The following is a 26,017-nucleotide window of genomic DNA, read 5'->3' as shown; positions in this document are numbered from 1 at the left end:
GCCTCCTGCTGATGCTCAAAAGCCTGTCCTGTGCAGCCACCAGAAGGAAGCGGCTTCTCCTCACCTCCCTCCTCCCCAAATCAGGGCACAGGGTCTCTTGGGGCAGAATCTAAGAATCCATGTCTACTGGCAAAGGAGTGTGGCAAGTGTCGCGTCCAGGCTTTATGCCTCTAAGGACAGGGAGGAACCGAGAAGGGCTGGGATGGTGGCAAGTACCAACAATGTTCAGCACTTTAGAACACATCAGTGACTCCGTACATTAACTGCAGAAAAGCTTCATCTTTTTCGTCTCACATGAATATAAAAGGAAGTTGTAAGATATGTGTCCTGCTCCCAACGGACTGATTTCTGCCCCTGTGGAATATGTGCACCCACCCCGCCCCTGACATCAGTGGACTTGAGCCTCCGAGGCTAGCCAAAGCCAGGTGGAGGAGTGAGGCCAAAGGAGGAGCAGGGCTTGGCAAGGCCAAAACCCTGCTCTGGCCGCCCCGTTGTCCCTGAGGGATTATTTCCACAAATGCATGTGCTTAAGTGCTTCAGTTCTATGGCAGGACAACAGGACACACCACTACTGATACATAAGGACATGTCACTTATGGGCACTTGGCACTGACTCATATGCTCTGTCATAAGTGCCCGACGTTCTCCTTTTCATGAACGCTGGTTTGTCTGTTATGTTCTAGGCAGCTCGAGGGGAGGAGCTAGGTCCCTTATTTCTTAAAGATCTCCCCTCAATGCTGATAGTATCCCTAAAGGCAGAAAGGTGATTCCATAACACTAGAGTTGCCTCTGTTAGAGCAGGGGGAGTGGCCAAGCTTAATTTGAGCACATGCTAACTATGGAGTGTCACTCTTAAGGTTTAGTGGCATCGACCTGCTGACAAAATAGGGCAAACAGCCAGAAGAGAGGAAGGACTGTCCGCCATGTATTCCAAAGGTGGGCTCTCGCTTGCACGTCCTCTCAAATCTAAAGCTCTCCCACATTGCCTGGATCAGCCTCAGGAGACTTTGTGAGCAAGCCCCAGCATCCAGCTATAGCCCCAGAAATTTTAACCTACTTCATGTACTCAGCCAACTGCGAGGACAATCCCTTCTTTTTCCTTTTTTTTTTTTTTTGAGACAGAGTCTCGCTCTGTCGCCCAGGCTGGAGTGCAGTGGCGCAATCTCGGCTCACTGCAAGCTCCGCCTCCCGGGTTCAAGCCATTCTCCTGCCTCAGCCTCTCCGAGTAGCCGGGACTACAGGCGCCCGCCACCACGCCCGGCTAATTTTTTTTTTTGGTATTTTTAGTAGAGACGGGGTTTCACCGTGGTCTCGATATCCTGACCTCGTGATCCGCCCGCCTCGGCCTCCCAAAGTGCTGGGATTACAAGCGTGAGCCACCGTGCCCGGCGACAATCCCTTCTGCGGCTTGAAAAAGCTGTGCTTTTCCTCCCAATTACACTGCCACTACTCACAGTATTTACTTTTTACTTTTGAATATTACAGAAGGGCATGGTGTTTCTATGCCTACAGAGGGAGGCCTTGGCTTAAAAGTTTAGGAGATCCCACTCTAGAATATGTACTGTAAGACATTTCAACAATAAGAAATCACACAGACGAAAGACCAACGCAAATGCTAGGTGTGCCTGGAAGGTCTTAGAGCTCAGGGTGCAGAATTCTGCAGGCTACAAAGCATCAAAGGATGGAATGAGAGGCAAAGCTAGAGGAAGATAACTTCAAGTCTGGAAAATTCACAGGAAGGGTAATATGGCATGATAGTCTATGGACCAAAAATTTATAAGCCAGATAGGAGAAAAAAAGGAGCCACAAATTACTCAAGTCTCAGATCACTCAAATTGACACCCCCGTTCCAGTCGCTGAGCATCACCCATGGAGCCTCGGGCAGGGCCCTATTGTCTCCAGTGAATCATAGGACACGCTGCTGGGGAGCAAGAGTAGTGAGGGTTTCTGGGTTCCTCGGCTGGAGCCGCAGCTCCTGGGGTGGGGGTAGGGGTTGGATAAGTGAGGCTATGCAACTGTAACCCCAGTCCTCCAAGGGCATCCCACCGGGGTAGCTGGGCCATCTGAAGGCAGAGGGCCAAGAGGAGGTGCATCCAGGAGGCGGCCTCTGGCCCCCAGTGGTAAAAGAGCAGCCGGAGTTGCCAGCCAGGCGTACAGGCTCAGATGGGATGAGATATCTCGGGGCATGGGCATTTTCTAGCACTCTCGCATCACTGATGATATCATAAATAACAAAGGCTCTGAGTACAGATACAGCTCATCGACTGAACTTCTTACAGCCCCCCTGGGGTCTCATTGAAACCCCTGTAAGAAATCAGCCCTTGGCTGTTAGGCATCTGTTTAGCAGTAGAATCTGGGCAGGTTTTAAAACTCAAGTATTTGGACATGGAAAGCCACAAGCTTACTAGAGTGGCTCTGTTTCAGTTCACACATTACAACAAATACACACATTAATGTAATACAGTGATGATAAATGAAATCACATCTGAGGCTTTCAATGAACTGTTGTGATTTAACTTTATTTATATTTTAAAATATGAAAACTAAAACATAGTATTTATGTAAACACCTGAGGACTGTTCAAGTGGGTACAGCATCTTCATACAATTTGAAAGAAGACCAAGTTTAAGTAAGAATCTTATGACATATAAGGAATAACATAGATGAAGCTATTCTTTAAATAGTTGCATTCATGTCTAAAGTACATTTGGCTTTCTAAAAAGAAAATGTACATTCTTGCATCTGGTGAACATTTTCTTGACATTTACAGCAAATAGCCAATGGTGATAGCACCAATTCTCATAGCTTATAAACCTTATATATTTGTTATACAATGTAATAACAAAGTTATAAATTTATAACAAAATAATAGTGTTGAACATGTTTCCCTTGAAAGCTCTAACTTACAAAATAAAGCCCCCAAAGATTAGTCTGAATTAATGTATCATTCAAAGTGTAGCAGGATTAATGGCTCAGAATTAAGCAAATTAATTAGAAACATTGCATAGGACAGAGAACTTCCCTGTATGGAAACCAATCTACAGATTGTTTCTTGTCCTCTAAAAAGTAAGTTGAGAGGTACTAGTGATGGCAAAGAATCCATTTACATTTTACAAAATAAAACATTTCACTAATACATGGCTCATCCTACCTCTGTGGCAATACAAAATGCCATTTTGAATTTTTTTAAAAAAGATTGTGTGTATACTTCGGGTGAGAATAAAATATAAAATACTATCTATATAAAGAATAAACACATAAAATAAAGTTATGCCTTTTAAAAGTTTGGACAGAGGTATCTTCATAGAGAGATGCAAACAATGAAAGTGTAGTTATATATCCAAACTTAGCCAAAATATGAAAGTTTTAATATAATTGTTTGGAAAAAAGTAGTCAGACTTCATCCAAACCACTCTTGCGGTACAATATTTCTTGCATAAAATAACCATTCTATCTATCCTATAGTTTATCTTAAAACCGTTAAGAGCACTTAATAAAAGTTTATATGCTCATTTTTTCTCTAAATCTGAATAAATAAAACATATAGAGAAACAATAGCAGGCAGGAAAATAATTTATATGGCTATTCTCTTTCTGGAAACTTGTAGAATACTGCAACATCAGACAGATAAAATACTCCAGAAAGAGGTATCTATGGGTACACCTTTAAATTCTCTTCTGAGGAATAATTCCCATAGATTCAATCATAGGAGTTGTCAACCCTGATAATACCTCTCTTAGCTGTTTTGGTTCTCTGTTATCGAGATGAACCAGAATCAAAGGGTTTTTTTTCTGTTTCTTGCATGAAATATATTTGTAAACAATATAATAAAAGTAATTTTTAAAGACCTATAAAGAATGAATTTCCTATTGGACTATTCTAATACTATCTAGCAGTTAAATGGTTTTTAAAGAAGTAGACTAGACTATAACATAGCTCTACAATTCTAGCTATAATATATTTTGAGAGATACTTTCTACAAAACAAAAACGACTAAAGGGCAGAAAAATGATTCTACACTAAGAAGGCATTGGTGCCTCTAGAAGTTGGCCCAATCTAAATTCGCACAAGGATTTTTTCAATTTTCAAAGCATTTTCCTTGTTTAAGTCGGTCAATGTAGTAGCATAGCTTCACAGCCGTTCCCAGCTTCACCCCCAAGTGCTTCAGCAACACGTCACTCGTGAGTAGGAGCAGAGCCTTCCCGTCAATTTCCTATGGAGAGAAGAAACTTAAAGATAATTAATAATGCTTCCATATTTTCATCAGAATGGTTAGTTCTTTATGAGAACATGTAAAGCAAACTAGAGAGCAGCTCACTGCAGATGTATATTCTCTGAATATGCATCTACTTTATGAAAGCTATTAAAAATATAACTTGTACAGTGAAGCACCATTTGGTAATATATAAACTCACTTCAAGTTCTAAGAAAAAGGAAATTTAACATAATATCTTAAAAAATAAACTGTGTCAAACTTAACTTTAAATATATACTGTACGTTGAATAAAATACTACACATCCATGACAAAACAGTAAAGACTATGAATAGTAAAAATGAATTTCAGATGTTCATTAACTTTCTGAGAAGGGCTGGGAAGATGAGTATGTCAACATCAGTGCAAACTGTAAATGTCTATACAATGTTGTCTTTATGATGAATGCCAATTAGTTGTCTGAAGCTAATTAGATGCTAAAACTAATTACCAATTTTCTTACTATATTAAAAATCAGATATGTGGCTACTAATTTTGTTAGGACACACTGTGAAAATATCTGAATAAATAAAACATAGTCACAAAGCATCCTCCTAAAATTCCTTATCTTAATTGATAAACTTATGCTGCTGAAGCATATGATTTGGTTTTATATGTTCCAGTTTAAAAATAAAATTTTATTTACTCATTTAACACTATCCGAAAAGGTCTGAAATCCCTTATAGCACAACCTTTGTTTGGCACCTTCTATACTTTTTCTACTACGTAAAACTCGAAATTAAAGAAACTAGAACTTATAAAACTTCGGCCTAGGATATTACTTTGTAAATGGTCTGATAATAGCAAAAGGGTATTAGCATTACAAATCATCAATAATCGAGGCAAATGGAATCAGTTGTTGAATCACTGGTTATATAAAAAGAAGGCCACCCTGTTATAGCTTGTGGTTACCACCTCCTCCTCATGGTCCTGGTGCCCAGCTGGGAGCACATAGGGGGAGGATCTTTGTATCTGTCATTACAAAGGGGAGGTACACCTGAGTGGCCATGCTGACTCATCATGTTTTAAGAAGCTGAGGCAGTTTGTATTTTAGGCACTTCTATACCCGTTTAAAGAACAGACTATTAGCCTACCATTTAAGGCTAACCTTGGGCAAAATAAGCTTTCTCATATATGGAAAAATCAGCTAATAGGGTTCTCCCACCATTCACACAGTATCCAACTGAAAGACCTGCACAGAGGTCATTCAAAGGCATTACAGCAGGAAAACAGGATCAAAAAATACATTACATGGCTTCTGAAGAGGTCGATAAGAGGGCATAATGCAAGAGGATCTGTTTGTTTTAGAAACAGGACCACTGCTTCCACCGACCAGGTTGAAGGGTGCTTAGTGATGCTTCCTTCCTCTATGTAACGGTCATTTTCAAATGGTGACCTTGCAACTTCAATGGAGAGGGAGAAAAAAAAAGACAAATCACACTCGACCTGATCATTATCCTGAAAGAAGAGATGTTAGGTAGGGAGGAATGCTCTCTTTGTTGGAACCTTCTGCGACATTCCTAGCAAGGAGTCAAGACTCCAACTGTAAAATCTAGTGAAAGCCTATATAAAGACGATGTGGGGCTGCCTACACAAGAGTGTCCCATCTGACCTCCCCTAAATAGCAAAAGCTGGTTCAGAAGTTACATTGAAGTTTCAAAGATCACAAAACAGACTAAGTAAACCAAGTCTTCTTTGGCCACAGGCAAATATGGCAAAAGATCTGTCACTTGGGTAAAATTAGGTTAATCTAACCTAACCTATGGCTCTCTTCAAGTATTTCAAGGAATTTCTCTCTTAATCTCTCTATCTAGATTAGGTTAATTTTACTAGCAAAATATAATGGAAATTCTCCAAATTTAGTTTTATAATTGCTTAAATTTGTTCCTTTTAATCAATGAATCTCAATAACAACCCCATTATCTTTAAGAACCAAATTAGTACTTTTATCAAATCTTCCCCATGTATTCAATAAGGTTATTTTTAGCATCACTTTACTTTTTAGATTCCTGTCTCTCGTGGCTTAAGTGCTAATGTGCATTTTGAAGAAAACAAGATTATTTTCTGCTGAACTAGGTCAGAAGTAACTAACATTTTATTTAATTCCTCTTTCATGTTTAATTGCATAGTAATAGAGATTTTGGTCAAAGGTTTATATATTTAAAAAATAACTGAGATATGAGACAGTTTAACTGCTCATACTTCAGAAAGTTTTAGCTATGCTCTACACTAAGTTGTGTTGAAATTTCTTTGTGTACTGACAAGTATCCTTTTACTCACCCAGAGTGCTAGACTCCCTACAATTAGTGTGTGATGACTAAAGTGGGTTTTGTAATTAGTTAGGAAAATTTGTTTCTCCAACCAGGACCATCAACACAATTTGATCTTTCTGTGTGTGTGAATTAACCAAAAGCATACCCTTTCTTCCCTACCATCTGGGCTCTTGCCATATCAGGAGTGTTTTTTATTTATCTAGGGAAAGGGTAAATAAAAACAGAAGATTTGAAAAAGCACAATGGGGCAGAGTTCTAGAAGTGCTACTCACCAGCTCTGTGACCTTGGGGATGGCGTAATAAATGTGCCAAAACCATGGGGTCATTATGAGTATAAGTGGAGAAGAGGCATGTCAGTTGATTGGCACAGTGCCTTGCACATAATATGCATTCAATAAATGTTAGTCATCATTCTGAATATCACCTAAAACCAGCCCTCAAAATAGGAAACGAACAGCTTCCACTAGTTTGCATCAAGGATGTTGATAAATATAGGTCAAATAGTGCTACTTGTAAATATGGCATTTCAAACTCACCGACACCAGAAGGGAGGAAGAGAGATGATCCAGTGTACCTATTCTCCATCAAAGCTGAGTAACTCACCATCTCAGGGACATGTACTAAATTGGGCGCTACCTGGGCCAGCATACCTGAAGGTGGTGCTGCAGAAGCATGGTCAGTTGAGTAAGTGTTGTGGATGCCGTCAGCCCGAGGGTTGCCACGGCAGGTCCCTGAAGAAGAACCATACGTTGCACCATCAGATGCATAATATGGCTGATAATTATGCTCAGAGAAATCTGAGGGATGCACTGGACTCGGAGTGCGGCTGAGGATCGGGTCCTCCTCTGGCTCAGCTCGCCGGTATTCTTCCATGCAAAAGGATGGCCTTGGAAAGTTGCTCGGGGAATTATTCTCACACCTTGACACTGGTAAAGTGGGGCTGTAACTTTCAGGGTAGGAGAATGACTCGTAAACCTCATTTTTCTTCATTTTCTTGAGTTTAAGCTTTTTAGCAAGCCGGTAAGAATACTTTTTGTATCCATATCGCTTCTGAAATCACACAAACACAGCATAAACCAACAGTGAGTAAAAAAGTAAATAAAATGAGTAGTAAATACATTAATACTTATTTTCCATGCAACATTCCTTTATATTATTAAAAATAAATGGTCCCTTTTGATTATATAATTCTTCAATCCTACATTTTGATTGTATTTTACACATTATAACTACAAACATAAAAATAGGCAGCATCATAAATTATTAAACCTAAACTTCAGCGTTCTCCCAACAGAGTTTAGTCTCCATCTACTGCTACAAGTATAGATACGCCTTGCTAATCTCACAGAGATACTGGTACTCTCTCACTTCTAGCTTATTGGCATCTTTACAAACCAGAGGTTTATCACAGTTGTAAAAATGTTTTTTATAACACTTACACGATTTGTCCACAGGGATTTCACACAGAAACGTTGGATTTTTGAAACCTTTCTACGAATCACATCAATCTTCTTATCCAGGTTTTGCATAGCATCATATATAACCTATTATAACACAATGTAGTCATATAATTGGTACACAATGTAAAATATAATTTTAATTTCAAAGAAAAATAATGTGAAAATAACATTAAGTCAAATGTTAACTGCTAGACACAACAAAAGTTCTCAAGCCATCAGAAATGTCTTGCTCCTATTCAAGGCCTGGCTGTAGGTGACACAGAGCCAACAGGCTGAGCTCAGGAGCCCCAGCGTCCCCTCCCCTGCTCTACTCCATGTAGGAATTGAGGAAGCTGTAATGCTGGTGAATGAATGTCCCACAATGCCTCTATGCTAGCACATTGATGATGAAGACACTGCACATCAAGGAAGGTGCTATTTTAGGAAAGAAATCTGCTAAAACAACAAAGACTCACTTTATGATATACATATGTAACATATATGTTCATATATGTACAAATATGAAGTCTATATTATATACAGACAGTGAATGTTCCACTCCAGAAAGAACAGTGAACCAAATATAACAGATGTGACTTTTGGCTTCAAAGTATTTTTAAATCATGCAGTCAGCAATTAACCTTACAAAACCGTTAAGTACACATCTCTTATGTGCCAATCGAACACGCAGGAGACTGATAAAAATCTGAGAATTCTTCTTGAAATACACAGAGACTTTCGTCAAAGAAAAATACACTTAAGCAAAGGGCCAGAAACATTGCAATCAAGCACATAGGAGACTGATAAAAATCTGAGAATTCTTCTTGAAATACACAGAAACTTTGGGCAAAGAAAAATACACTTAAACAAAGGGCCAGAAACATTTCCTCATTCATTCATTCATTCATTCACTCATTCAACTAAACCTTTATTGACGGCCTACCACCTGGCAGAACTACTTTGCTAGGTATTGAGAACATGGACCGAAGAAAAAAGCTCCTGGCCGGGTGCAGTGGCTCATGCCTGTAATCCCAGCACTTTGGGAGGCTAAGGCAGGTGAATCCCTTGAGCTCAGGAGTTGGAGACAAGCCTAGGCAACATGGTGAAACCCCCGTCTCTACCAAAAATACAAAAAATTAGCCAAGCATGGTGGTGCATGCCTGTAGTCCATGCTACTAGGAAGGCTGAGGTGGAAGAATCACCTGAGCCTGGGAAGTTGCGGCTGCAGTGAGCCATGACTGCGCCACTGCACTCCGGCCTGTCCTAGAGGAACTACCATCTCAGCTGGGAGAAAGACAAGTAAAAAGAGGATTCCAGTAGACAAAGTGATAAACAGCCTGGAACAGTGGTTTGCAAAGTGTGGTCCACCGACCGGTAGCATCAACATCACCTATAAGCTCATTAGAAATGCCAAATGCCAGGCTGCACCCCAGACCTATGGAACCTGGAACTCTGAGAGTGGGGGCAATGGTCTATGTTTTCACAAGCCCCCCAGGTGATTCTGATGCCGCTAGTGAGAACCACAGGGCTGCCACACTGAGGTAAACAGTGCAGGCTCTCGGGGAACATGGTTGGGGTCAAATACTAGAGTCCAGCCACTTATTGGCTGTGTGACCCTGGGCAAGTTACTTAACCTCTCTGTGCTTCAGTGTCCTCATGTAGAGAATCAGGATGAAAAGCTCTCTCAGGGTTCTCTCAAGGACGAGAAGCTTGCTATAGTATTAGGTTAATACTAACAGTAACAGCACCACACCATGCCCGGTCCAACAGTGCTCAGTGGTCTCTTCATGTTACTATTGTTATTACCAGTGGTGTGACACAGGCGGGAACAGGAGGCTAAGCGTGCACAGAAAAGCAGTCCTAACCCAGGCTGCAGTCATAGAGACCTTTTCAGAGGAGGTGAGGTCTGAAGTCAGAATTAAAACATGAGAAGGCCCTTGCCAGGTGAGGATGCATGGAAGGGCTTACAGCATAGAAGGAACAGCAGGTTCATAAATACCCAGAGAGAAAAACAGGAAGCCAGGTGTGGAGAGAGCAAGTATGAATGACATTCCAGGAGTGGGGCTGTCACAGGAAGAAGAGGGTGACGATGACAGGAAAGGAGGGATGGGAAGCAGGAGCAGTGGCTTCTCCAAGATGTGGGAGAACTCTTAGAGGGGAAGCAGGGACAGGGACTGGAGCCAGAGGAGGGAGAGGGGGATGCCTGATGGGGGGCAGCTCTGAGTTCAGGGAGGGGACTAGATGCAGAAAGCAGCAAGGGTGTCAGCCCTGGTCACTAGAATGGTTGGGAAGGGGTCAGAAGAAGGGCAGGGATGAGGGCAGTTGGTTGGCTGTGGGGACAGTTTTGAGGACTCAGAGGAGAGGACTGCCCCAGGTGCTCCACTATCTCCAGGAGTGAAGAGGCAGGACTAGGGAGCTGAGGTAGGCAGGGGATGGCCAGGTCTTCCTCTGCTCCCAACCTAAGCAGGATGGAGATGGACTCAAGAGGGAACTGGGATGAAAGAACAAGGCAGGCTTCAGCGCCACCTCTGTGATCTAGAACGGGTAGGGGAAGAAAGAGCCAGCCCCTTGGCAGCAACGGAGAGGGGCCCTTGGGGCCATTTCAGGCTGACCATGGCCCTGGGCACCTCCCCCCACAGATGCTACCTCCCACCTCAGCGTGCAAGCTGACCTAGACCATGACCTAGCAGTGCATGGGGAGGCAGGCTGGGGAGAACCTGCTCCCTCCCTTCTCAGCTCGCCTCTGCACCCACTTCCCCCCAAGACTGCATGTGTCCCTTGGAAGCACTCAACTTCTGTTCTCCCCCATGATCATGATAAACACCCAAACAATTTCACTTTCCAAAGTATGTTAGCTCATTCCATTCAAGAAACCTTATATATGGTAAGAAACATTTTATATATATATATATAAACCTTCATTACCTCTGGGGTATGCAACTCACAAAATTCCCAGTAATCACATCTCTACCAACATGGTGATTCTTAAAACAACCCCTCAAAACTACCTTAGGTATGTTTCTTTACAAAACCTTGATGGGCTGCCACTTTGTTTCCATTGAGATATCTTGATGTGCATTTAGGCACATACCAAATTTCATCCAAATCAGTCAATTTCCTTTAAGGATTTTGTAAGGGAAACTAATTCAATACTGAGCAATGTAGATGAAAGAGACGTAACTACATTTGGTTGGTAATGGGCCTTTTAAAAAGCTATAAAATCTACATGTTGCTATTCAGGAGATGCGGTTCTAACTATAAATTGTTTTTAAAAAAATCATCACAATGGGATGATAATCATAAATAAATTGATAAGCAAAATTTCAATTAATTGTACACTTTCCCTTTATGTGAGATAAAGAGAATTTTTGCTTAACATTTTAGAAAACTACATTGAAGAGACAGAACTTCCATACCTGGCAATGGATAAGGACATCATTAACTGTCTTCTGTTGCTCTTCAGTATTACAGGATGTATCAGATACAATATTCGGTTCCTGCTAATATTTTAAAAGTAATTAATGATTTATTTCTGTAACAGCCAAACTGAACACTGGGGGCAGGGGGGAACTATATTTATTTATTTAAATTGTTTTTATTAATCACCAACTTTTCAAGGGGTTTCAGAAGACTTAAGCAGAGATTTTTAAAATTCACATTAATATGAGAATGAAAACTGACAATTGAGGAAGGGGGCAAGAAAAGAATTTATTATATCAGAAGAATCTAGGTTTAGAGTCTTATACTGAAAGTGAGTACAAAACTGCTCTTAATTTTCTACTATATAAGAAAAAGGGGAAAGTAAATTGGTTAAGTGCTCATTCTCTGATGAAAGCAAGCATACAAATTCAGGGGAGAGATATTTTCTTGAGTGTGAGTTTACGGGAACTCCATAGTATATGAGGAATTTACATCTTTTCCTTTAAAACAGCAAATGTTAATATATTTGGCAATTAGCAATTAACATACTTTATTGACAAATTCAGGTTTTGTTTCATACGCATAAAGAACAGTGTTGTCGTCTTCATCATAAGTAGGTATTCTTGTTTTTACCTGAGGAAGATTTATCAACAAATTACAAGGGAAGATGAAAGACAGAACTAAAAGAAAAGTTGAGGGTTTAATTTCACTTTCAAGAGGCTGTTACAAAGGCCTATTTGTGATATCAAAGGACCTTTGCTCATTGTAAATACTATGACTACATGAAAAGATGTATTTGCAGAACTGTGTTCTCATTAACCCAACTACACTTAAGACAACAGTTTTCACTGAGCTTAACCCTTTATATGCTTCATGGTAGAAAGACTAGTCCTTTAGCAACAGAAATACTTTAAAAGCAAGTATTTCTAACCATGAACAAAGAAATAAATGTTACATGTTTTTTGATTCCTAAATAACCCAACAGTGCCCCTCTGTGGACAAGATAGAAAACATTTGAGCACCTATTTTTCTTGATAAATTAATCTCTAAAGTACCTTAAAACTTTAAAAAATAAGACAGGGTATAAATAAGTAAGGAGTAAATAACCATTACACTTCAGTATAATAACTCTTCATTCTAAGAATGAATTATGAACTATGGGAATAGTTTTATAATAAACATACTTGGTAGCTATGTATGTTTTTGTTTCAAAATACATGATAGAAATCACAAAAACATATGGAATTGGGTTACAGTTCAGTACTTTTAAAAATATACTATCTTACCCTTGTATAGTGCCTTATGCTTTTCAAAGTGCTTTTACATAGTTATATCAGAGAAAAATGACTCTTGGTAGGCAGTTATCGCCAAAGATTTTTGAAAAACATTTGGACTGACAGTAGTTAAGAGAATTGCCTAGACTACTTAGGTAGCATTAATATCTATGTCCTTATGTGACTAAAAAAAAGGTGTTTTCTGTTAAGCCAAATTATTTATAGTTTAATAATCTACATACTGATTCAACTTGAAGGATTAAGAAATATAGAAGAATATAAGAGAAATGTAAAAACAGCACAACCACTTTGAAAAACTGTATGGCAGATTCTCACAGAGTTAAATTCACATGAACTCCATGACCTAGTAATTCAACTTCTGTCTGTTCACCCAAAAGAAATTTAAGTGTGTGTTCACAAAGAAACTTGTACACAAATTGTCACAGGAGCTTTATATATTACTGTTAAAATACATAACAAAAATTTACTTATGGTCTATGCATTTCAGTGTATAAAATTAAACTAAATTTAGAATAGAAGTATAGCACAATAAAAAAAAACAAAGACAGATTTTCAATTTGAATACAAACCACATCGATTTCACTGGAGCTGCTAGACATCATTTTTGTGCAACAGGAGAAACTCCACTTCCTCTGAGTTGGACCTAATTATTTTTAAACTTGCTGGAGGGTTTATTTGTGATACTGCTTAGTCACCTAAGAGTGGTAAACCTCTACTCCTGAAAAGCAACGCATAAAAAAGTTACTTCATACACTTACTACCTTAATAATATGGATATACTCTCAGAATGCTAACTCAAATAGAATTGGACTTTGGGATGAATTTTAGAGAGTGACAAAACCAGAATTCTTCCATGGCCAATTTAAAATAAATCTTTCAAAACTAAAGGGCCATATTGCCCATGACTAGAAATAAGAATCAAATCAAACACAATTACAAACTGTGAAGTGACTGCTTAGTAACTTAAAGCCTGCAGAGTAAATGCTGGAAACAAATGAACAAGAGAACGCAAGGGCTAACTGCTTTTGTAAAGGAGCTCCAAAAGGCTCTTGACTAAGGAGAAAGCATTGCCTCCAAAATGTAAGCCAGGAGTCTATTCTGGATTGGGTCCCCCCCGACTATGTGGGCTGGGCAGACCACAAGAGACACCACCTCCTCATCCACCAGGTTTTGAACACCAGTTGAGATGATCTCTAAGGTCCATTTCAACTTTCAAGTTAGGATTGCCTTATTAAATTTTATATTAAACCTAAATAATTGGATGTGAAAGGTAAGCCAAACAATCTAAAATTAGGAAGGTTTGGTTATCGCTCTGAGTCACTTAACTATGGAGGTAGAAAACTGGCTGCAACAGTATCGGATTATATCTTGTACTAGAGATTTGCTTTGAATGTCTGCATCACAGTTACTGGGAAGGGTACGTTAATGAAAGAGCTACCCCACTTTATCCTTCCTGAACCACAGCAGTAATGAGAGGCACAATTAAGAGATTCAGGTTTCATCTCTTTCCTGTTTCCCTTTCATTCTATAGTGGAGATACTAATGACCATGAACCCAAAAGAGAGAAATCAAAAGGGGATAAAGAAGATGGGAGAAATAACTCAAGTTAGATAAACGCAGACTAATGTTGCATAGAAGTATCAAGTTATAAAATACCTCTAATTGGAGCTGTAACTTCAATCAAATTTCACTTTTTAAACTAGTTGAGTTTTCTGACCATAAAACTTATACAAGTTATCAGTAATTAAATTGTGGTATATTCATATAAAGGAACTTCGCAGCAATAAGAATAAACCAACTACTGCTGTACACAGCAAGGCTGAATCTCACAACCATAACCTTGAGTTCAAAAACAGCCAGACACAAAAGAGTACAGTATATGACTCAATTGATATTAAACTCAAAAACAGGCAAAACTAACCTGTGGTGGAAAGAGTCTTTCCAAACCAGTACTTTTAGGTCTACTGTAGTTACTGTAACGACTTCTTAGTGTTCTATCTTGTAAATATGCCATGATTTATTAAACACAGCCACCAATTCATAAATATTCAAGTTACTTCTAAAGTTTTGCTCTTACAAAGAACACTGCAGAACAGTCTTGCACCTGTGCAAGTAGTTCTATGGGATGATTTCCTAGAGGTAGAAACAATGGATAGGTCTCCACATTTGAAAATTCTCCTCTACTTCTTCCCACTAAGGAAGGCTGTTGGGGTCAGCCAGATGTTCCAAAATAAACTAAGGTAGTATCCTGCTGGTCCTGCATGTAGTTTTAAAACCAGGACAGATAATACATAGTACCAAATAGCTTCTCAGCATCAGATGACTAAGTGACTTTTCTCTTTTGATCTACTGATGCAACATATTAATATATTTCTTAATGTTCTTGGGGTGAGGGGTCCAGCTGATTATAAACAACAACATTCAATTTGTTGGTGTTTTATTTAGAAACTGTTTGCATCTCTATTTCTAAGATCTTACATTAGTGAGATGGTATATTTCTCACAATTAATGAATCAGTATTGTATTGCTACATTATTAACACTTGGTATCAAAATTGCTCTGCAAAATTAGCTGGGAAGCCTTTCATCTCTTTCTATACTCTAAAAAAGTTTACATCGCACGAGAATTTTTGTGCTCTAAAGGGTTGAATTTATAAAAAAAACTCTCTGGGTCTAGTTTTTATAACATTTTCTAAGTTCCTCCATGGTTGATGATCTAGTCAAATTATCCTACTTTTTCTTGAGTTGTTTTGACAAATTATTTTTATCCAGAAGGATAATCATTTCATCATAATTACAGAATTTTTAGCAAAACCACAGTTTAAAATTATTATTTCTAATTTAATTTGTACTTTCTTTTGATTCTTTGATTAGGTATTCTATCTTGCTAAATTACTGACAACCCTGTGGGATAGGTTCTATTACTGTCCTCATTTTCCTTATGAGGAAACTGAAGCAAAGAACGTTTATTAGGGGTGTCCAAGGGAGGGAATATAGTCATGGGTTCTTAGTTTGTTTCTGGTTGGGCCAGTAAAGCCCCTTCCTCATCCCTCTTTTCCACTTATCCCTAGAGACAGAAACTAAAAAGCATAGCTTCAGGCTGCCGAAAGCCTAAAACAAAACAAAACAGAACAACAACAATGACAACAACAACAAAATAAGGCGGGTTGGACAAGCTTGATTTAAGTAATTTACCCAGGTCCCATGGCTAGTAAATGGTGCAGTCTACCATCACACTCTATGCACTTTACTTCATTATTAAAATCACCTGGTATACCTTTGCTACCAATAACACAGTAAAATCCAAACTCCTACCATGGCCTGCAAGGTCCTTCCATAATCAGGACCCCGCCCACTGCGCAGCGGTCACTTCTTACCACTTGCCCCTTTACTCTAAGCCAGGGGTCCCCAACCCCTAGGCAACCGCCTGGTACTGGTCCTTGGCCTGTTAGGAGCACAGCAGGAGCTAGCAAGGATTATCGCCTGAGCTCCGCCTCCTGTCAGATGAGCTGCAGTATTAGATTCTCACAGGAGCACAAACCCTATTGTGAACTGCACATGCGAGGGATCTAGGTTGCACTCTCCTTATGAAACAGTTTCATTAGGAAACCATACCCCACTAGCACTCCCCCATCCCTGCATCTGTGGAAAAATTGTCTTCCACAAAACCAAAACCGGTTCCTGGTGCCAAAAAGGCTGGGGACAGCAGTTCTAAGCCTAAAATATTTACTATGTAGCCTGTTTCAGGCAAGTTTGCAGACAATGCTTACAAGCTCTTACATCCAGAGAACAGAGAACTCCCTATTTGGATTAATTACAATGTTGTCAAAATTTGGCTGTAGTTAGACACAGGAGCACTGTGCAGTGAGTCCACCACTGGACTCCCAACATGTTTACATCTCTGGTACATATACAAATCAACACCAATCTTTCACTCTTTGAGCTTCTCGCTCCTGTTATGCCCTCCGTCCATAATACCCTGTTGTGTCTCCGCCTAGGAGAATCTATTCAACTTCAAGGCTTACTTCAAGTTTCACCTCCAAAAAGCAAGGGCACCATGCCAATGATCATCCCGTATGGATGTGACACGGCTTTCCCTGAACTACAAGAACACTCTACTTGTTCTACGGCAACTGTCACACATATCTGGTTACATGAGAGGCAGCATCAAACAGCATTAAGACCTTAGGCTTGTGGTCAGAATACCTGGGTTTGGGTCCCACCTCCCCCACATACTAGCTGCGTAAGTAAGTTGAACAACTTACTTAAATCCTTTTTTTTTTTTTTTTTTGTCTGTAAAATGGGAAGGATAATAGCACATACCTCATGGAATTGTGAGGATTAAATGAATTAATACACGTCAAGTGCTTAGAGTAATGCATGGCAAAGATAGCAAGGGCTTTTGAGTATTGACCACATCTATCCAACAGAACTATTTCTCAAGGAGCACATAGACAACAAGTCTGGGTCATAACATGTAATTTTCATTCACATTGCACCTGAAATGAATTGTTATGTCTTTCAGATACCAGGGTATGATGCAAGGAGCTGGGCTTTAGTTATAAACACTTGAATCCAAGTCCAAATTGCCAAATTTGCCGTTTCACTTTAGGCAAATATTTCGCCTCTGTGCCTCAAATTTTCTAACCTGTAAAGTTGGAATAATATCTACTTCACAGGGCTATTTAGGCCAAAAATTACACAGTTAAACTCTCAGCATCATGCCTGGTTCATAGTAGACACATCATAAATTTTAATTCCTTTTCACTTCTTCCCATAAGGTAAATAATTACAGCTTTACAACATTTTCTTAGAGCCCAACCATGACTAGAATGTGCAAAATTAATTTCATTTTTAAATCTCAAATCCCACAAAATGAGTTTACTTAAAATGAAATTCATTTATATTTATATATTTACCACAGAAATCTAAATTTTTTTTTTTTTTTTTTGGAGACAGAGTCTTACTCTGTCACCCAGGCTGGAGTGCAGTGGCATGATCTCGGCTTACTGCAACCTCTGCCTCCCGGGTTAAAGCAATTCTCCTCCCTCAGCCTCCCGAGTAGTTAGCGTAACAGGCGTGAACCATCATGCCCAGTTAATTTTTGCACTTTCAGTAAAGACTGGGTTTCACCATGTTGGCCAGGCTGGTCCCGAACTTCTGACCTCAAGTGATCTGCCCGCCTCGGCCTCCCAAAGTGCTGGGATTACAGGTGTGAGCCACCGCACCTGGCCAACTCTTGATAACACCATAAATTTAAGTTCCTTTTCACTTTTTTCCCACAAGATAAATTACAGCTTTACAACATTTTCTCAGGGCCCAATCATGACTAGATTCTGCAAAATTAATTTCACTTTTAAACCTCAAATTCCACAAAAATGAGTTTAGTTAAAAGGAAACTCATTTATATTTACCCCGGAAATCTAAACTCTTGATAATACCACACATTTTAGTTTCTTCTCACTTCTTCCCACAAGATAAATAATTTCAGCTTTACAACATTTTCTCAGAGCCCAACCATGACTACATTGTGCAAAATGAATTAATTTCACTTTTAAATCTCAAATCCCGTAAAAATGAGTTTACTTAAAATGAAACTCACTTGCATTTACCACAGAAATTTAAACTCTTGATTACACCATATACCTTAATTCCTTTTCACTTCTTTCCATAAGATAAATCACAACTTTACAACATTTTCTCAGAGTCCAACCATGACTAGATTGTTCAAAATTAATTAATTTCACTTTTAAATCTCAAATCCCATAAAAATGAGTTTACTTAAAATGAAACTCACTTGTATTTACCACAGAAATTTAAACTATTCATTACACCATACACTTTAGTTCCTTTTCACTTCGTCCCACAAGATTAATTACAGCTTTACAACATTTTCTCAGAGCCCAAGGCTAGATTGTGCAAAATTAATTAATTTCACTTTCAAATCTCAAATCTCGCAAAATGAGTTTACTTAAAATGAAACTCACTTATATTTACCACAGAAATCTAAACTCTTGATAACATAAGAACAAGAGGCCGTCTGGTTTTCTAAGAGACTTTTTTTAGACATTAAAGACATTTTCAAAAGTTGTAAATATTCGCTCCGGAGGCGCAAGGCTTTCACCTGCCATTAATTCATCAGATAAGGCACAGCTCACAATGAGGCACCACTCACACCCGGACCACTTCGAGGAACACACAGCAAAACGGGGCCAATTACAACAGCCAGACCGCTGTTTGTTTTAAGAACAATCACTTTCTAAATCTTCCTGCGGGACTCTCAAAGGCAGCCCCTTCCATTGCCGCCAGAACCGCATCCCATCGCCCAGCACTTGCCGCAGGCTGGACAAGTGAGGCCCAAAAGGGCACCCATGCCACGCCCCACTTTAGAAAACACCGCGCGGCAAAGCTGCTCGGAAAATCGCTATCTTTTAGTCAACCTGAAGCCAGTTTGCCGCACTCGGGGAGAGCCGGGGAGAGGAGGGAGGGACGCGATCCGCCACTAACCAAATCAGAGCCTTTCCGGTTAACGACCACGCGGCAAGGGGGCCGGGCCCTCGCAAGCCTCGACGGCCTCCCCCCGCTCCAAAGGGACTCCGATTTCACAGGATCTCCCGACTCCCGCCTCTGCTCCCAACACCCTACGTTTTTCTCTTCCTCCTCATTTACGTATTTACAATAGAACAGCGAAGCTGCACAGTCTGTCTCTAAATCAAACGCGGTTACCATCAAAGCCTCAGACTCTATGTCTCAACCGCAAAAGGTCTGACAGGAAATTAACTCGGGAGTTTGTCAATTCTTTAAACTCAAAGCTCTGTTAACAAAGTCTGGATCCTTCCTTGCTCCCCACCTGCCTCCCCTGACAGGAGAACGACTGAAAAAGGATCCTGTCGTCCTCGAAAGTCAGCAACAAGCGCTTCACAAATTGTCAAATCTCAAAAGCTCACACGCGCGGGCACTCCGGAAAGGCTGTGGGGACCACCCAAAGCACCCCCCTCCACACCGCGGCTGAAATTTGAGGCTGCGAAGTGCAAGACTCGCTCTTCCCCGCAAAGCAAACCCTCTCTCCTCAGGAGAGCCCCGGCCCCTAAGCCAAATCGTGTATTCCCGTGACGGGAAAGCTCAAGGTGAGGAAAAAGTACGACTGGACAGACCTATTTTAGTGACAGAGCCTGTCACGCCAGCCTCCGGAGGTCGCGGTAAAACCGCTCGCAGTAGTCCTGCCTCTCCGATGGGCGACAGCTGTGACCGTTAGGCCACTTGACGCTTCGGAAAGGTCCTGGCGCCGGAAACCGGGCCTGGTCACGCGCACGCGAGACCAGTGATGCCCTGACCCCTGAGTGGATCAGAGACCTCCCGCGACGCCGAGTTCCCAAACTCGCGTTTGGGGGGGGGAGGCGGGACTACCCGCTGACCAATTGGCGTCTGGCCACTGGCAGGCGTTGCCGTTGATCGGCCAATCCGCGGGTGCTCTCCCAGTCCTTGGGTGAGGGCGGGAATTTGCTCAGGAGATGGCTGTGGGGCGGGGCCGAGGGCGGGAATTTGCTAAGGAGATAGCTGTGGGGCGGGGCTGAGGGCGGGAATTTGCTAAGGAGATGGCTATGGGGCCGGGCCACGAGCGGGAATTTGCTAAGGAGATGGCTGTGGGGCGGGGCCTCTTACCTCAGGTTTTCCTTCGCAGGACTCGCAGGATTGAAAATGGACGTTAGACCTTTCAGAGACTCGCGCGCTGACAGTGGTTTCTGCGGCTGCGCAGGAGGCTGGCGCGCATGCGCAACCCTTCCAGTGGCGTTGTAGTTAGGAACGTGGTGTCCCCACTTCGTTGTTGGGATGTCCGAAGCTTTTTTTTTTTTTAATGTGATCCCGCCCCTCCCCCGCGCTCTGTGTCGCACCAGAGACGTCGACGTAAACTGGGTTTCCTGGACGCACGCCAGTGATTGACTTGGAATGAGGAGAGGGGCGGGGCCTTAGCAGTTGCCCTGAGCCAGGTCTGGTAGGAAGGGCGAGGGGGGCCAGGGTGAGGGGCGGGCAAGATATTTCCAGTCTCCAGCACCCACAAGTTGGACTGGGGAACTACCGCAGACCTTGAAGGCAGATTTACTGGATTGGACCCCCAACTCCAACACAGTCCTCCTATGGCCTTAGGCAAGCCAAGTAAGTAACCGCTTGGTGCTTCGGTTTCCCCATCTGTAAAATGAGTATAATATGGGGATTACATGAGTTAATGTATGCAAAGCACTTAGAACAGTAACTGGCATAGAATTTTGCTATTGTAATAAAGGCTATGTGACATCATCTAGTGGCGTATAGTCTTACATACTTACGTCGAGGCTGCTCATCTTGGGAAGGAGACACAGTCTGAGTAATTATCAGAAGCAAAGCAGGCAGATATTCCAAAGTAAAGCTATACATCTTTTCTTGGCCCAGAGAGGAGCTACAAAGAAAGTATACTGGACGTTAGAAATGTATTATTTTTCCTCTCAAATACGAAGCTAGATTAAAGCCCATTATAGTATGTGTTATTTTTTTGTTTTTGTTTTTGTTTGAGATGGAGTTTTGCTCTTGTTGCCCAGGCTGGAGTGTAGTGGTGCGATCTCGGCTCACTGCAACCTCTGCCTCCTGGGTTCAAGCGATTCTCCTGCCTCAGCCTCCAGAATAGCTGGGATTACAGGCGTCTGCCACCATGCCCAGCTAATTTTTGTATTTTTAGTAGAGACAGGTTTCACCAGGTTGGACAGGCTGGTCTATGTTCTTTTTGTTCCTACTTTTGCCATAACAGATCCTGCCCTTATGTCCTGCTGCCTGTAAAACACTGTTGTGAAGCCCCAAGAAATCAATTACGTAACAGTGAAGAGAGAAACAGGTTAATTGCAGTCACGTTTATTTGCAGTTTCTATACACACTTTCTAGGTAATCAAACTTTTCTGATACATTTTTTTTGAGAGGGGTTCACAATGAAACTGTCACCATTTTTACTAAAAATAAATACAAGACTTAAAGTGTTGCACAGCTCTAAAATATACAAAGGCTTGGATTGAATGTAAACGTTGAAAACATCTTACAAAAGAAACCATCTTTGCAGCAATTTAAAAAGTTCATATTTACAAATATTACAAAAATACAAAATGGATGCAAGTCCATAAACCATTGTCGTTTCGGCCAGCATGAACTGGTTCTAGTACCAAAATAGTTACACTGTAACCTTCTTCATAGTTTTAAATCTTTATTACCATCTAGTTCTCTACGTGCCACCACTGCAGCAAATGCACTCACTCACTGACCTTTGGCAAGAGCAAACAGCACGTTTTGTTTGCTACAACTAGTCCATGTCCTCTACTTAGCCAAAAACAAAACAAAACAAAACAACAACAAAATCAAAGTAGAATTTTTAAAAAATGAAAAAATTTCCCCTACACAACATAGATACGTTGTATAAACATAAAAGAACAAAAAATCGCATCAGTGCAAACAACAGAAGAAAAGTTCGGATTGATGTTCTTCACAATACCTAACGTGTGTACCCTGCTTCAAGACGGCTGTGATGTTAAAGACAGCCCTAAATCTTGGTCTTCTTTGCTATGTAATCAAGCCATGTAGAATATTCCAGATTATTAGGGAACTTCCTGCTTTTTCTTCTCAGTTTGTAACTCAATACTCTTTTCCACAGTGAATTTTAAATCCATCTTTATTTGGTTTTTTTAAATCTATGAAATATAAAATAGAGAAACTCTGCTATAGATTTTTAGAGTAAACAAAATAAGTAAAACTATATTATAAGGGTTAGTTCTGTGATCATTACATATAGAAGGTATCTTATTGCCTCGCAATTCAAGTCAATATGTATTTTAAAAAATATATGGTACCATTACTTAAATTAATGTCAATAATAAAAAGGTGACATTTTTATTAAAGCCAATTCATGTGTTTTCTATTCAAGATTTAGAATCACTTTTAAAGCCCACATACCTTTCTTCATGCTTAAAAAACCCCTAACTACACAAAAGCCACACTGCAAACGAACTGCTTTTATGAAATTACAAAAGATCACCTACTGTGACTGGAAATGATGGTTTCTTATCGCATTTGCCTAAAAACTTTATTTTTAAAACTTTGCAAGATGTACTTTTCAAATCATGATACAGATTTATTCATGTTCCCATGTGGTGTCAAACCATGCTGGTTTTCTTAATTAATGGGTTCCAATGACAAATGATGGTCCATTTTATTCAAACCCCAAAACATTTTTCTTTTAAGAAAAAGTGTAACACTTTGTAAATGTTCAAACCCTTTACCAGGTAGCTTATCTATCCCCAGTGTGTGTGTGCGCACACATACACTCACACTCACACACATACACACTCTGACTCTCCCTCCTCTTATACCCCTCCACCCCCAGCACCCATTTTACATACAAGGATGACAAGAAATTTATTAACACAGTTTGGTGGTGAAAACAAATAGTAGAAGAAGCCAGACATTTTTTTTCTTTCCAAACAAACAAAACAACAGCAATCAGATTATCTATTCTTAATCTGTAGCAGTTTAGAAATCATTTCTATTGAAAGACAGTATCTTCTTAGACCAGGCTTCCTCCTTCATTTTGCATGAATTAATCCAAAATGCAAATCCCCTTCCACACCTCCTACTTTCCCAACTACCACTTGCATAAGCTTAAAGCCAGCAGCTTGTCAATTTCTTGGTAACCTTGGTATGTTCTATCATTCTAATCACATTCTAGTCTTTTATAAGTCAGATCCCTTCTTAATTCTCTCTACGTTCTACCTCTCCCATTCCAAACCTATTCTAAGTACGTAGCTGCTTGTATTTCTGACATAAGATTCCAAACATTAGTATCAGTTCATGTTAAAATCAGAGGTGTAAAAACCATTTGCAGATTTTAACTTGTAACTACATTTTTTTTCAGTTTTAAGACAAGAAAATTCAAGTAATTTCAAGTAATTCAGCTTGTTTCCCTGCCTTTATTTTATCAGAGCACCTGCCCCGACATTTCCTCTCCCACCCACCACCCTCCCCTTTTGCCATCAAGCAGACACTAGTAAAACCAGACAAAAACTCAGTTGTATGTAGTATTGTGAACCAGAGCTGTTCCCCATTCCCAGTTTAACAATGAATATAAATAATGCATATACACATACCTATTTTCCAACTACATTGTTCACAGTGTCATTTCTGTTAATTTTTAGGTAGCATGAATCTCATCAGCACAGAGAGAAAGCTTCATTGAAAACTCGTTACAGGTACTTACTGATTAATCAATAGCTCTGTGGCATGCTTGGGTTTTATTTTTGTTAGTTTAAGAACCTGGAGCTAATTTCTAAACTGTTTAAGGAGTTTAACGATTATAGTCATTAATTATGACCATTTATGTCCCCAGTAGCCTAATATAAAACATAACCTAAAATTAACTACTGTTTTCCCTACTCATTCTCTTTAAAGCAATCCATTGAAAAAATTAAAATCTAAAGGACACTGTCAAATGCTGTTGTTCAGGGCTTTGTGTTGAGAATGATGACTTCTCTCATTGATTAAAAAAAAAATCAAAAGCATGCTTTTCATTCTGTCCAAATTACCACACAACAAATCACAGCCATGAGTTGCTATTAGTTTGTTTGGTGCTGCAATTTGTCACAAAAATGATTGCATCTGAATTCATTATTTTAAATTATTCATATTTCAGTATATGACCTCAATATTTCCTTTAGTTCACCAGTTTAAAATTCATATTTGAGGTTTACCACTCAGAAATCATATTGGTGGACATTTAAATATGGCATTTGATATGAAAATGGTATTCACAGAATACAGTTATTACATTTTATTTTTGTGTATTCTATAAACAGTTGGTGTGCAGTAGATAATTGACCACATGTCCACTCATCATTGATAAATCTATTTACACATTTTTATCAAAAATATGGTATTTACATATGTGTAGTTCTTTCTTCTAAATTTTGCTTTAGTTTGTTTTAATGTAAAAAAATACCAAACCTCCAGAGTAATTTCATCTTCTTAAAGAATAATGACAGTGAGGGCTTTATTTTCTGAATAGGCAGCTCTGGGAAAACGTTTTCTAGGTGTCATGAAAATTAGACATTTTTGTATCCTCTATTTTCACAAGGAAGGAGATTGCGTAAATCAAACTATGCTAAAGAAAAACATGAAAGACTGCAGCTACTTAGAACATGGAAACTAATCAAGAATGTCTAAACCACTTTCTGTTTACCCAGCACATACTGTATTTAGAAATTCATTCATTGCTTAGCAGTGATGCTACCCCATCAAGTTGAGACTTTTCCCAAGTCCTCTATTCTGTTCCTCCATCCTCATGTGAGTAAGGGTTTTGGCCTTTGCCAGGCAGCCTGGTACAGGCAGTCTATGTTGAACTCTGGGAGGAGCGGTCGTCATGTGGGCTCCCATCAGAATTTTCCGTCTCTCCCTCGGAGATCGCCTGCATGGGCGTGTTGTACAGCCGGCAGCGGACACTGTAGCGGCTGCTGCTGGCTGCAGGAGGGGCCCGAGAACGTCCAACCCTTGCTGATGCTGAGGTGGCAAAGCTCTTCGAGGAAAAGCCTTCTGCATTAACTCGTGGGGAGCATGGAGAGAGTGGGGACAATGCCTCAGCCACTTGTGACCCCTGATGGGCATCATCGGTGCTCTGAGGGGACTCTGCTGTGAGCTCCCCAGGAGGTTTGGGCAGTATGGGGCTCTTCAGGATCTCAGTGGCAGACATGCGGTAACTGGAATCTGAGCGACTGCCTTTCTTGAGCAGTAACAGCTTAAACTCTTCATTGGATGTGTTGGACTTTTTGGCATTTCGGTATATGAGACCAGGAGACCTCTGGCTGTTGGGGGTTGTCACATTACTGCTGGGTGCAGTGATGGAACTGGCGCTGCTGCTGCTATTGCCGAGGGGAACTCTCGATTTGCTTCGAACAGACATGTCCCCGGAATCTTTTCTTCCAAGTACTTTCCTCTTGGATCTTTGAGAAAAGGAGAAAATGGGGCAAACATCTCAGTCCACGTTTTTATGAAACTGAAATATTCAGTCGCATTCACACATCTGTTTAAAGTGCATTTTGAGCCTGTCCTATATGATGGGATACTAAGCATTAGGGCTATAGAGATGAAAAGTAAGATACGTTCCTTGTCCTTGTAGCACCCACAGTCTGAGAGAAATTCTCTGATAACCAGGACACAAATTAGGTCCTAGAGATGATCATTTCAGATAATGGCTAAAGTGGAGGCTAGAGGTTCTAGAGGATACTTTGTAAAAGTTTAAGAAACTATACTGCTAACAGCCAGGCGCGGTGGCTCACA

At 40.3% G+C, this 26,017-nt stretch overlaps 2 protein-coding genes across 6 annotated transcripts in view; both read right to left on the bottom strand.

Moving 5' to 3' along the window:
• Nucleotides 1–2,498: 2,498 nt before the first annotated feature.
• SCML1 (Scm polycomb group protein like 1) lies at nt 2,499–20,065 on the bottom strand. Of its 4 annotated transcripts, none has more exons than XM_030807189.1 (7): nt 13,250–15,694; nt 11,935–12,018; nt 11,382–11,465; nt 7,966–8,070; nt 7,177–7,576; nt 5,505–5,656; nt 2,499–4,213 (listed from the first exon to the last, which is right to left on the bottom strand). In XM_030807189.1, exons 1-7 carry the CDS (start codon nt 13,280–13,282, stop codon nt 4,079–4,081), a joined length of 993 nt encoding a protein of 330 aa, XP_030663049.1. In that variant the 5' UTR covers nt 13,283–15,694; the 3' UTR covers nt 2,499–4,078. The 4 variants fall into 4 exon arrangements, with proteins under 4 accessions (XP_030663049.1, XP_030663050.1, XP_012356328.1 ...); XM_030807190.1 differs by having other exon boundaries at nt 11,382–11,462; XM_012500874.2 differs by lacking the exons at nt 11,935–12,018; nt 13,250–15,694 and adding an exon at nt 19,834–20,065.
• Nucleotides 20,066–21,543: 1,478 nt separating this feature from the next.
• NHS (NHS actin remodeling regulator) overlaps nt 21,544–26,017 on the bottom strand; it is a 48,117-nt gene continuing 43,643 nt past the window's right edge. For both annotated transcript variants that reach the window (XM_030807003.1, XM_030807004.1), the window contains one exon: nt 21,544–25,680. In XM_030807003.1, coding sequence (XP_030662863.1) covers nt 25,074–25,680 — 607 coding nt within the window. In that variant the 3' untranslated portion in view covers nt 21,544–25,073. The remainder of the gene's footprint in view (nt 25,681–26,017) is intronic.

Source organism: Nomascus leucogenys, chromosome X, assembly GCF_006542625.1.
Source record: "Nomascus leucogenys isolate Asia chromosome X, Asia_NLE_v1, whole genome shotgun sequence".
NCBI classification, from domain to species: domain Eukaryota; kingdom Metazoa; phylum Chordata; class Mammalia; order Primates; family Hylobatidae; genus Nomascus; species Nomascus leucogenys.
The sequence above is the reverse complement of the archived record's forward strand: the minus strand, read 5'-3'. Positions and strand labels throughout refer to the sequence as shown.